This window comes from Theobroma cacao, chromosome 5 (assembly GCF_053813885.1).
Source record: "Theobroma cacao isolate CCN51 chromosome 5, ASM5381388v1, whole genome shotgun sequence".
NCBI classification, from domain to species: Eukaryota; Viridiplantae; Streptophyta; class Magnoliopsida; order Malvales; family Malvaceae; genus Theobroma; species Theobroma cacao.
Window position 1 is genome coordinate 3,255,840 of NC_142643.1, and position 12,910 is coordinate 3,268,749.

Below are 12,910 nucleotides of genomic sequence, written 5' to 3' on the forward strand. Positions count from 1 at the left end.
GCTTGGAACACCCTTGGGTGCTTCTACGCTTGGAACACTTGTAAGCACTTCTAACTTGGGACACCTTTGGCGTTTCCATGCTTGGAACACCCCTGGACGCTTCTATGTTTGGAACACCCTTAGTGCTTCCAGTTAGGGACACCTCTAGGTGCTTCCATGCTTGGAACACCCTAGGCGTTTCCTAGTTCGGAACGTCCCTAGGCTCTGCTACGTTTGGAACATCCTTGATATAATTTTCTTGTAAACAATACTTTAAAAATAATAATTAACCAGAATTGGGCATCTACACTTTCCTTTATTGTAGCTTTAAGACCACATTATTTCTTAATTCCAACTATGCTCACAAAGACATTTACCACCCGTCTTCTACGTTAATGCATATTCTATTCGAAACATTATCCCTGCTGTTGACACTTACAAGGACATGGGCTTGATCAAAGCTTTCTCTCTTGAAGATACTTTTGTCAATAGCCAGAAATCACACTAGCATTTGCTGATGGCTTTAAACGTCTTGACATGCCATATTTGAATTGGAACCGTTAATAATCTCACCTATAATTTGACATTTCTCTCTTGGTTTGCTATTAATAGTGGTAAGATCAAGTTAAACCATGCTATAAAGATATCTGCATACCCTCCCAACATAACTTTCATCTCTGCTTGATCTTCAAAGCTAAGAAAGATCGATTTACCCTCAATAACCCGCACCTGGACATCAATCCTTTCACTCAACAGAGTAGTTTCAACAATTTCACATGTTATTCTTGATTTGAGCTTCCCGACTACATTGCTCTTAATCCATGTCATTTCTTCTTCGAGAATAATGGTGTTGACCGTTATTACCCCATTACTGTTTTGATATATTCCATCATTCTTTCCTTTCTCCACCTTCTATTTTCCACCAATCTGCCATTCTTTGTCTTTTTCGTTAGCTATTCTAGCTATCTCTTACTTTCTTCGCTACTATATTGAACTACACCTTTCTCTCTTCTAATCATATGTCCCATCCCTAGAACAACATCCTTAAAAGGACACCCAATCGCCCTTTATGTCTCTGTTTTTCACTACATATGCCTTATTTCCTTCCCCTACCGTCTTCTTTATTGGCTCTGCCTTTCTATCCATTACTCTTTTCCCATCCAACCATTGATGGCCACCCCATTTCAGTGCTTCTTCCATCTCGAACCTTTCTCTAGACCTTACAAAGGCAAAGCTTGTGTTCTTTCCTTAACCTAGTAACTCTTTCTAGGAACAAAAACATTCACCACTCTGCCATACTCTTTGAAAGTGTCTTTGATCGTTGACCATGTCACCTTCTTGTTGAGGTTGTGAACAAACACGGAGTACATGCTATCCAGCCATCTTAGGGAAACAAATAAAAATTAATGAATATTTTAATATTCTAATTAAAAAAATTAATTAAGAACAAAATAATTAATTTAATAAGTTGTCAAAGGTAATTGTATTTTTCAATAGTTTTAAAGCTTGGTGTCCTTATATATAATAATAATGAGATAACACAAGAGACAATTCAACCCAATTATATTTAACAAGTAGCATAAAGATGGACGAATTGTAGGCTTTTGATCAGAAATGGATTTAGGTAACGTGCAAAGTTCAGTGCTAAAAGCTTACAAATTATGCATCTTAAATCACTGAAAGCTTAAGTATTACATCTTAAGTAGCATTTGGTACGAGAGAAGTTACTAATATTTTTTATAATGTGAGTGATAAAATTACTTTACAATGTTTGATAAGAGAAAAAATCAATGCAATGTAACATATATTGCAATCACATTACAATCAATAGAGCGGCTCAGATTACCATTAAAAACGAGTCTAATGTTACTTTATACTAAAAACTTAATGAACGATATTTTTAAAAGAAATTAATTAAAGAGAATCTATATCTTATTTAGTTTTATATTTGTTCACAATATGTAGAATGGAGCTTGATATGACATATGCCACAAGATATCACAACATCTGCATGCAAAAGATTCTAACGGGTATTATACTACAATGGCGAAGAATAGACCAATCTGAGTTAATGTCAATTAACAAAGTCTTATCAAAGAACTAGTTCAGATTAGAGGAATTTTATGCATGCGAATCAGAAAATGTCCTTAAAAAAGAAAGTTAAAATCATTGGAGGCGTCTTATTGTTTTAATTTCTTTCTTCTTCTTGACAATTTCTCTTGATGTTTGCTATAGCCATGAGCTTGCATAGTTACAATCAGATTCAGAGAGTTTCAAAACTGCAATTCACATGCATTCTAACAGAACAGGTGTGATAGGCTGGGGCCTGGGGGCCAAACACATGTGAATCTTTTGCTCTTGTCAACTCGTAGACCCTGTAATACATTTCTGCTCAACGTGTTCACAGATAGAGACAAGCAAGTATGTGTGCAGATGAGAGGATAAGAACGCCCGCGTTTGAGGCCTTCGCGGTTGCTCTATCTCTGTCATGCATTCCCCAATGTTGAGCTGTTACTCAACAGAATGATTTTTCTTGTCCAAATACCTTTTTCAGTTTTGGTATGAAAAAACTGCCGCTGTTTTGCATTCTTCTTTCAGAATTTTGCTGCAGTTTTCCAGCCTAGCATTAAGTTATGATCACTAATCCATTCTTATCTTTTACTAGGAAGGAAGATAATTGTCTTTACTTTTTTTTGTTTTGATGAAGCCAAAGTACTAACTGTGTTTGATTTAGGTAATGGGCATTAACTGTTCTATTAGAAACTAGGAAACATGCTTCCTATTCGTAAGTCTCCATATTATATGCAGCTGTCAAGTGAAATGGGAATGGATTTAGGTTACTTGCTGAAATATCATTACTTAAATGCCAAGAAGACTATCTAGTTAGTATAGATCATTGGCCATTTTAAATAGTTGAACTTCAGCAGAGAGACAAGTTAGCATTTAATGTGGAAAGCTTTTCTAAAGAGTAAAGACCTATATATCACCATAGATTTTACCGTACCTTTAAGCAAGTAGCATGCTTTGCCCGGGAAGAAAGTCAGGAAGATGACTAAGCACTGCACCTTTCAATTATTGGAGAATGCAAGAAATGAGTTGCATCAATAATGCAGAAGAATAAGACCAGATGATGCTTTTTCCTTTCCATTTTCCTGGTTCTGGCAACTAAATGCCTTGAAAGTATCATTCAAGTCAATGTTTATAATAATTGGTTTAATATAAGTGCCTTGGAAGGGACACTGCAAAGAGATACAAGAACATAATCATGCAGGTGGACTCAAAATGTGGCTGTTTATTCAGAACTCTATTCACTTTCTGCTACTGCTAGGCTGTAGCAAGTAAGGGCTAATGCATATTCATACAGAGGCTAATTAACTATTCATGATTCTCAAAATCAACATTGATGAAGTCTATAAAAATATTCTGGTATATATTTCCCTATTTTTTTTCATTCTGCATGGGAAGGGAATCTTAGAGCGATTTGCATCATTAGATCAATAATTCAATATCTGTGTGACTGTGACAAAGCAATGCATCTTACATATCTGCAAATATAACTCCGTGTTGTCCCAACGTACAGAGTACAATTTTTGTAAGTTTGTCAGATGGTCGGCAAACAAATAAATATGCCAAGGTCCTGGGACCGTTATAAAGTAATGGCCTTGTTTGTGGCCACGATCTTGCTTTTGAAGTTGCTGGAGCATAGACTTCAAGGCCTTATCTACATGATATTTCATAGATTCTTGCGTACCTGACGTTGCAAGACTATAGTGTGACAAAATGAGTAGGCTTCATGTAGACAGCACATCACATGTTAACATTAGCAGTCAAAACTACAGTATTGACAAGATATATCATACATTACTTCAAAATTTTGAGAATTTAAGGTTCCGCAAAGGATTCTTTTGGAGATAACTTATGCACTATATATCAGTCAACAAGTATGGAAAAATCAAGGAACTGTAAAACTGTACGAATGAATTGAAAGGATTTACTTTCCTACGTATTCAAGCAGAAGAATTTCCTAACTTAAATGGTAAAAGAAAGCTTGTAAGATATATGATTGACATGACGTGGTATTTAACTGTTCAAAAATATTTCAAAGCTCTAATGCTTGCAAGTTGGTTCAGTTAGTGAAAAAGCAAATAAACTCAGGTTGAAGACAAGAAAGAGGAGGTTTCAGGGCTAGCTTAATATGAGTATTTTTTTTTTCCATAGCCCTTTGTTCAAATACTAACTTAACTGAAATATCAAGAGAGAAGTACTTCAGAAAATTACATCTAGTCTCAGCAGGTATTTAATAGGAGAAGAGACTCGAAAAGAATAAATGAAATCAGTTCTTTTCCTAGCTAGTTATAACTAGTAGCCTTCTATTTAACGTCATATGCAGCCCAACATTCTGTAGCATCTTTCTCTTGATAATACCTGTCTTCTAGAATCTGCCGCAATTCTTGAGGTCGACAAGGGACAGAAAGTGCCCCCTTTTGTTGAAATCCATGTTCATCTCGAGCCTGTTCCAATAGACTCAAGCATGCAGGGTTTATTGGGTTGTCTAATTTTATAACAAACCTTTGTGTTTCTATCTCCTGCACTGTGAAGACTGTAAAATATCCTTCCTCAACATCATCTGGCACCGTTATAGCATCATCACTGAGAGCTAGTCCTCTGGATGCTGAGACCGGGAATCCCTTTTGTATTTTTTGAAAGAAAGGCTTAAACATCTCTACTCCTTATCTGTTATCTTCAGTGTTGGTGATCGATATCTCTCGTGGATTTAAGAGTTTTTTTGAAATCTATACTTCTTGCTCAGCTTGTAAGGAAATTTATATTGGTTTGTGAATAGCTGGTGGGAAATTTCTATGCACTAGAGTGGAGCCACCAGTAATATGCATTGTGTCTAAGAGGTCAATTTAACTTTTTTCATGCGGATTTGATTGACACGGTATAATCTTACTAACCTCAGTCCCAACATCCAAGTTGCCAACTTGATCTACTACTGCATCAATTTGGCCTCATCTAAGATTTTGGAGTAGTAGGCTGTAAGCCTAAGGTTTTGGAGTGCAAAGTGTTTTTTAAAATTATTGATGACGTTGAAACATTTAAGTATTTTGAATACAGCCCAATTAGCATGTAGTCTTATCAGAGGACTATTACAGATTTGATGGTTTTATGGTTTCAAATTCGAAAAGGTCATAAGAAACTAGAAAATTTTTTTAGTTGCATTATTGTTGTTTCTTCTTTTTTCTTCATAAATTCTCATAGTCATTGACATATAGACATGCACATGCATGGCTACGGTTCATTTTTACTTTCAGATCAGTTTTATATTACAAACAAAAAGCATAGTGCTTTCCTAATCTCTTGGTGATCGACTGATACAAGTTAACTTAGTAGTAACAAGTAAAACTAGGGGCATGGCAAGCCGTGAGGCTACTACATAGAGGAAAAGAAAGAAAAACAAGTAAATTGCAATCTGTCAAAGCATGGTGCCGGGCAGAGACATATGCTGGTCATGTCTGTGTTCATCAAAAAAGCGTCAGACTTGGCACCAATAATATCTTCAATCCGATCTCAAAGTAACACACCTCTTTGAGACCAGTCTTGAAGACACCCAGCTTGACCTTAGAGCAATGAATCTGTCAGTTGGATGTCCTTTGGTCGTCTGCTTGTTGCTCATTGAAGCTGCAATACTGCAAATTAATCTCTTTGTTTTTCACTGCTCTGTGAATCACGTAGAATTTGACCTTGATGTGTTTGGTCCTCCCATGTTGCACAGGGTTCTTAGTCATGGCTATGGTCGATTGGTTATCAATCCAGAGATCAGTGGGATTGTTTTGAGGAAATCCCAAGTCAAGCACCACTTTTCTTAGCAAAATCTCATGGTTGGTTGCTGATGCAGTCAAGACATACTCTGCTTCTGTTGAAGATTATGCAACCACAAATTTCTAGCTGAAATTTTTTGACTTAAAAAATTATGAGACAAATATAAAATATTTAATATGAGTTATAATTTCTAAAAATTACTACGATTAATTTCTTCATTTTGCCTTTAAGAGCCACAAACTCAAACTTAATCTTGATTACGAACTTCGTTGCTTCAAAAATCTTGACAACTTAATTTTGATCACGAACTATAGTTATATTTTCGCTTCAGGGTCTTAATGACTTGATTTTGTCTTGACCACTTGATCTTAATCACGAACTAGATTTAATATCTTCACTTCAAAAGTCTTGACGACTTGATCTTGATCACAAACTAGATTTGATATCCTCGCTTGATTTTGATCACAAAATAGACTTAAAATCTTCGCTTCAAGAGTTTTGACAACTTGATCACGAACTTCGTTGGAGGACTTGATCATTAACTTCGCTTGATTTTGATCACGGACTAGATCATGGACTAGATTTGATATCTTCGCTTCAAGAGTTTTGACAACTTGTTCACGAACTTCATTGGAATACTTGATCATTAACTTCGCTACTTGATATCTTCACTTCAAAAATCTTCTATTCTTCTCAATCTCCGAAATACTTTGAATGTTCAAATGCCTCTGAATGAATGCAAATGGTTTGGAGGAGCCCTCTAGTTTTAGTGTTAGATGAGATAGTTTGAGGATGTAGTCTTTTTGAATTATCTCTAAATTATTTTAATTCAATTAGAAATAAATCATGATAACTCATTGAAAATCTTTTGATTGGCCAAATTTAATTTTTATCTCTAAATTTATTTATAGATAAATTAAATAATTGTATTTTATTTTTATCTCTAAATTATCATAATTATTAGAGATCAATTAGATGACCAATAATTAAATTTTGATTAGTAAAAAATATGAATATTATCTATAAAATATCTTGATTTATTTAGAGATAAATTGGATGACCAATAATTAAATTTTGATTGGTCCAATTTAAATATTATGTTCAAATTATTTCAAAAGATAAATATATATGACGCATAGGTGAATTGATTTAATTATGTGCCTTTGAATAATTCAATTAATAAATTAATTATAAAATAATTAATTATATAGTTATGACATCATCAAGTTCACGTGACGGCACGTAATTGGATGATAATTTTTTCCTTTTTATATATTGGTAGAAAGGGGAATAGAAGAGAAAAGGAAAGGGAAGGAAGGAGGGAGCCACCATCGAAAAGGCCTAGGTCGATGATGGCTACAATGTCGGGGATCAAGGAAGGGAAAGATGAGTTAAAGAAAGGGATTGGTTCGTGGTAGTAGAAGAAGGAAGATAAAATAAAAAAATAAAAAAAACTTTTATAGTTAAGGTTAAATTAGGATTTTACTATAAATCAAAACTACGTGGTTTTATTGAGTATAAAGAAAAAAAAAAAAGAGTTGGGCCGGATCAACTTTGGACCAAATCCAACCACAATTGAAGTATTTCCTAACCCATTGTTTGACCTTTCAATTTTTTATGCATTAATTCAAATTTATGAAATTACTTTAAGAAATATTAAGAAAAAAAAATAAAATAAATAATAAAATAAATTTAATAATCACTTACCGAAGTATTGGGGGATCCAAGAATATTTTTCACAAAGTGGAATATTTCTAAATAATTAGAAAAGCATAGGATTATAAAGTAGTGATTAAAATTGAAAATAATTTACAAAATTTCATCATTAAAATAAAAAATTTAAATAAGTGTAATTAATATTCATTTGATTTTTAATAAGTTTATTGTATAAATTAATTAGTTTATGAACAATTAATTTTAATTTTATTTCGTTATTAATTTTAATGATCATAATAAAGATACACAAAAATTAAATCTTTTTGAAAATTAAACATTATTTAAATAAAAAATATTCTCTAAAAACAAAGCACAAGAAAGATTTTAAAATGTTAGTATTTTAAAATAATTATCTTTAATTTATTATTGCTACTATTGTTTATAGTATTTCCAAATTTAAGATTACTCCTCTTACTATTATTCATAATATTATTCAAACATATTGAAAAACGTTTTGTACATTTTTTACCAAACTATTTCTTTACATTTATAAACTATTGATCACCAAGTGAAGCTAACGATGTATATATGGCATGTGGTTTTATTTTTATTTTTCTTGTCATATGTTATATACTTTTGTTTAGATTGTTTTTACAATATGTAATATCATTTACCATTATTAATATCAAATGTTGATAAAATTTCACAAAATTCATATCAATTAAAACATTTAAGAAAATCATGGTATTATTGCAATAAATCCTTCACTCAATGAAGAAATCATGATATTACTACAATAAATTGTCCACTCATTGTAAATCTCATTGCGTAGTGTGGGTATGTTCTTAGTTTTAATTTAATTTTTAAGTTTAAATATTAAATATTAAATATTATAATTTATATTTAATTTTTAAATTTAAAATATTAATTTTCATAACTTATATTCAAAATTTAGCTTAATTTATAGAGAGAAGGAAGGAGGGAGATGGGTAAAGAGAGATAAGAAAATGTGAAAATGAGCAAATTACATCATTTATAAGAGGGTAATTTTCAAAATTGATGAAGGGTAATTTTGTATAATAGTATTTTTTTTTCTCTATTCCCCAAGTGTGGAATAGTATTCTAGTTTCTCAAGAAATGGTCACTCTTCAAAATAGCCATTCCATGAACAAAAAATGTAAGAATAATTATGTAATAAGAATAGAGAGGAATGGCTATTCCATTCTCCAACCAAACATGCCATATATAAGGATTGTATTTCAGGTCATAATTATGCAATTCAATGACTCTATTAAGATTAATCAACTTAGAAGATTTAAATTTCTATGATATTCAAAGCAGGAGCATCTACGAACTTAAAATGGTGAGGGAATCTGGTGAAATACTCAAAGGCAATCGGGTTGTACACCGCAAGAACTAATCTATCTTCGAAGAGGATATGGCTCCTCATCAAAGCTCTTATGCTTATTCCTCCCTGGAAGCAGAGTTTGCTCATTTAACAAAACAGTGCATTAATTCAGGTTGAAGGCAAGAAAGACGAGGGCTTAAGGCTCAATATGATACAATATGCATAAATATTTCCCATTTCATTTTCTTTTACTCAATCAATGCCTTTATTTATTGTAGAATAATCGCCAAGGATCCAAAAGCACTGCTACACTAGAAGCCAAGATGGCTCAGTGACATAGTGCATACATAAAAAGAACGCCATACAACAACCACACCAAATAGACAACTACACACCACCACCTGAGAAGATATAAAAAACCATGAAAATGCAAATATCACCACACCTACATATAGAAGCCAGGATCGAGCTTCGACAGATCTTCGGCTGGAGACAGGCGCTGCACCAGAAAGCTCTAAACACAGCACCAGATTCACAAAGCAAATGGAATCCATCAAAATCAGATAACACATCAACACCTCACACATAAAACAGCCTGCACCAGCAGCAACATAGCCCAGTAAACAAGCAGCAAATCACCACCAGGCAGAGAAAAAATCTTTTCTATCAACCCCAAACTTGAAATGCGTTGGATATTTTCCATTTCCTTTTCTTGAATACTAACTCCACTAAATTATCATTGCAGAAACAGTGCTTAAAAATTACATATCTATCTAATCCAAGCAAAGATCTATTTACTTGGACTACAAAACGAACAAATTGATTAATTCAGTTGTTTGTCCAAGCTAGTAGCCTTCTGTTGTTGTAGCATTACAGGTAGCCCAACCTTCAGTATCAGCATGCTCAGCTTCCCAGTCTTGTAGGATCTTTTGCAGTTCCTGCGGACGACAAGGGAGAGAAAGAACCCCCTTTTGATGGAATCCATATTCTTCCCCAGCCTGCTCCAGTAGACTCAGGACTGCAGGGTTTGTTAAGTTGTCTAGTTCAATGACAAACCTCTGCGTTTCGTTTCCTTGAACTGCAAAGACCGTAAAATATCCTGTCCCAACATCATCTGACATTGGTGTAGCTACGTTTAATTCTTCATCGACCTCAACATCATTAATTACAGCTTGTCCTCTGGAAGGTGAGACATGGAACCCCTTGCGTATTTTCTGGAGGAAAGGCCCAAACATTTCTAAACCTCTTTTTGTTTTCTTCAAAGCTCTTGATAAGATTCCTCTCTGCGAATTTAAAAGAGTTTCTTTAAAATTCTATGCTCCTTGTTGCTGAGACTGCGAGGCAATTTATATTGATTTGTAAGTAGCATATGGGAAATTTCTAGGAAGAAGTGTGGAGCCAACAGAAGATTTAGTGTGTCCAAATGGTCGATTTTGTTAAGGAGTAATACTTGCATTTTGGCTTTCACGTGGATGCTGTTTTGATAACATATTTTCCTTACTTTGTTCAGTTTGTTTCATTGTGCTGATGGTTAGCATTAATGTAGTGTTTGAGCTGTCCTTTGATGTGTTAGTGTGCATGTACACTAACACTGACACTTGTTAATCATATTTACAGGTGTCTTTTATGTAGATAAGGCATATAAGTCTTGTTTTTGTATTAATGAAAAACATCCTGATCATTATCTTCTTCATATACTCTGTATTTTCTCTCTTCATTCTATTAACATGGTATCAGAGCTCTTTTAGGATCTTGTTGGACCTACGGTTATCAAGAATCCTTTCTTTTCTTTGTTGATTCATCTCTTGACATTTCCAGCATGTCTTCAACTTCAGCTTCTCACATATCTCCACCTATATTTGATGGCAAAAACTATCAAGTTTGGGCTGTCAAGATGGAGACATTTCTCAGAGCTTATGACCTCTGGACAGCCATTGAAACTGAGGAAGAACCTGCTGCTTTGAGAGACAATGCAACCATAAATCAGATCAAGCAACACTCTGAAGAAGTAGCAAAGCGATACAGAGCTTTGTCCTTCATTCAAGCTGCTGTGTCAGAGAAGATCTTTAGCAGGATCATGAGTTGCAAGACAGCAAAGAAAACATGGACCAAACTTGAGGAAGATTATCTTGGTACAGCAAAAACCAAGCAAATGCAAGCTCAGAACTTTAGAAGAGAATTTGAGCTGATTAGGATGAAAGAGTCACAGACTGTAGAAGATTATATAGATCATCTCAGTCATTTGGTGAATCAAATGAGGCTGCTTGGAGATGATTTACCAGAAGCCAGATTTGTTCAAAAGATTCTCATCAGCTTACCTGATAGATTTGAAGCAACAGTTACATCCATAGAGCAAGTTAAAGACTTGTCACAACTCACAAAAGACAGAGCTGGTCAGTGCACTTCTAGCCACTGAGCAAAGAAGAACATCTCGACTAGAAGCCAATGTGGAAAATGCTCTGTTTGCTTCAAGTAAAGGGAAAACTACTGCAGAAACTCAAGGTAAGAAGGTGACAAAAGACAAGCTGCAGAAGAAATCTTCTCATGCAGGTCAATCTTCAACTAAAAAAAGTAAGTTTAAAGTGTGTACTTACTGCAAGAAAAGGAACCATTCAGAAGATCGTTGCTGGTTCAGATCAGATGCAAAGTGTCAAGCTTGTAATGAAATGGGGCATGTTGAGAAAGTATGCAAAAAGAAGACCTCTGCTTCTGATAAAGTTCTTCAGACTGTTGAAGCTACTGCTAGTATAGAAGAAAATCTGTTCATGGCCTTGGAAATGTCAGAAAATGAAATTGATAATCAAGAATGGTTACTGGATAGTGGGAGTTCAAATCATGTCACTCCAACTGAAGCTGTTTTCATCAGCTTAGACAAAAGTTACCATTCAAGGGTCAAAATAGGAAATGGAATTTATCTGCCTGCTATTGGGAAAGGTACTGTTCGAGTTCATACTTCCACAGGTCCCAGGTATATTTCTGAAGTCCTATTAGTTCCTACACTTACTTCTAATTTATTAAGTGTTGGACAGTTAGTTGAAAACAACTATGCCCTGCTATTCAAAAATAATGCCTGTGTTATATTTGATGCCTCTGGTTCTTATTTGATGACCATACCTATGCATAAGAGGTGTTTCACTGTAACTACTGATCAACTATGTCTGCAAGCAAGAAATTCATATTCAAATCTGACCAATATGTGGCACAAACGACTTGGACACTTCAACTTCAAAGGACTCAAGCATGTCAGTGTTTCTGGTTCATTGAGAAACTTACCTAAATTGACTGATGAAGGCTCAGTTTGCAGTGCATGTCAATATGGCAAGATGTCAAGGAAGCCTTTTCCATCTGCCAGCAGCAGTAGAGCCAAATTCAAACTTGATTTGATTCATTCTGATGTAGCAGGACCAATGAAAGTAGAGTCATTGAATGCTAGCAGATATTACTTGATTTTCATAGATGACAGAACTAGATGGTGCTGGATATACTTCATGAAAGCCAAATCTGAAGTATTTGAGTTATTCCAAAAATTTAAAGCCTTGGTGGAAGTGGATACTGGCTTCAAAATTAAAACTCTAAGAACTGACAATGGAGGAGAATATGTTTCTAAACAATTTACTGATTTCCTTGCAGCAGCAGGTATTTGTCATCAGTTTTCAGCACCTTATTCTCCTCAACAAAATGGTGTCAGTGAGAGGAAGAATAGGACTATACTTGATATGGCAAGAACTCTATTGTTTGAGAAGAATCTCCCCACCAAACTTTGGGCTGAAGCTTGCAACACTGCAATATATTTACAGAATATACTTCCTACTCAAGCACTTGGTGGCAAATCACCATATGAAGTCTGGTTTGATCAAAGACCTTCAATAGAGCATTTAAGAGTCTTTGGTTGCATTTGTTATGTTCATATACCAGAAGCTATGAGGGATAAGTTGCAGCACAGAGCTCAAAAAGCCATTTTTATTGGCTATAGTTCTAAGTCCAAGGCTTACAGAGCCTACTTGCCTAATTCTGGTAGAGTTGTTATCAGCAGAAATTTGTCTTTTGATGAAGCAGCAAGTTGGAATTGGGATATGCCAGATCTTGTGGAGTCTCAAAATCCAA

The 12,910-nt window shown here is 34.5% G+C and overlaps 1 protein-coding gene across 1 annotated transcript; it reads left to right on the forward strand.

Annotated features, from left to right (window-relative positions):
- The first annotated feature begins 10,625 nt into the window (after nt 1-10,625).
- LOC148762356 (uncharacterized) lies at nt 10,626-11,222 on the forward strand. Its single transcript, XM_088806333.1, has one exon. The coding sequence runs from the start codon at nt 10,626-10,628 to the stop codon at nt 11,220-11,222; it is 597 nt and encodes a 198-aa protein (XP_088662459.1).
- The last annotated feature ends 1,688 nt before the right edge of the window (nt 11,223-12,910 follow it).

Coding starts and splice junctions, on each gene's coding strand:
- LOC148762356 (XM_088806333.1), top strand. CDS start 10,626: ATGTCTTCAACTTCAGCTTCTCACATATCTCCACCTATATTTGATGGC.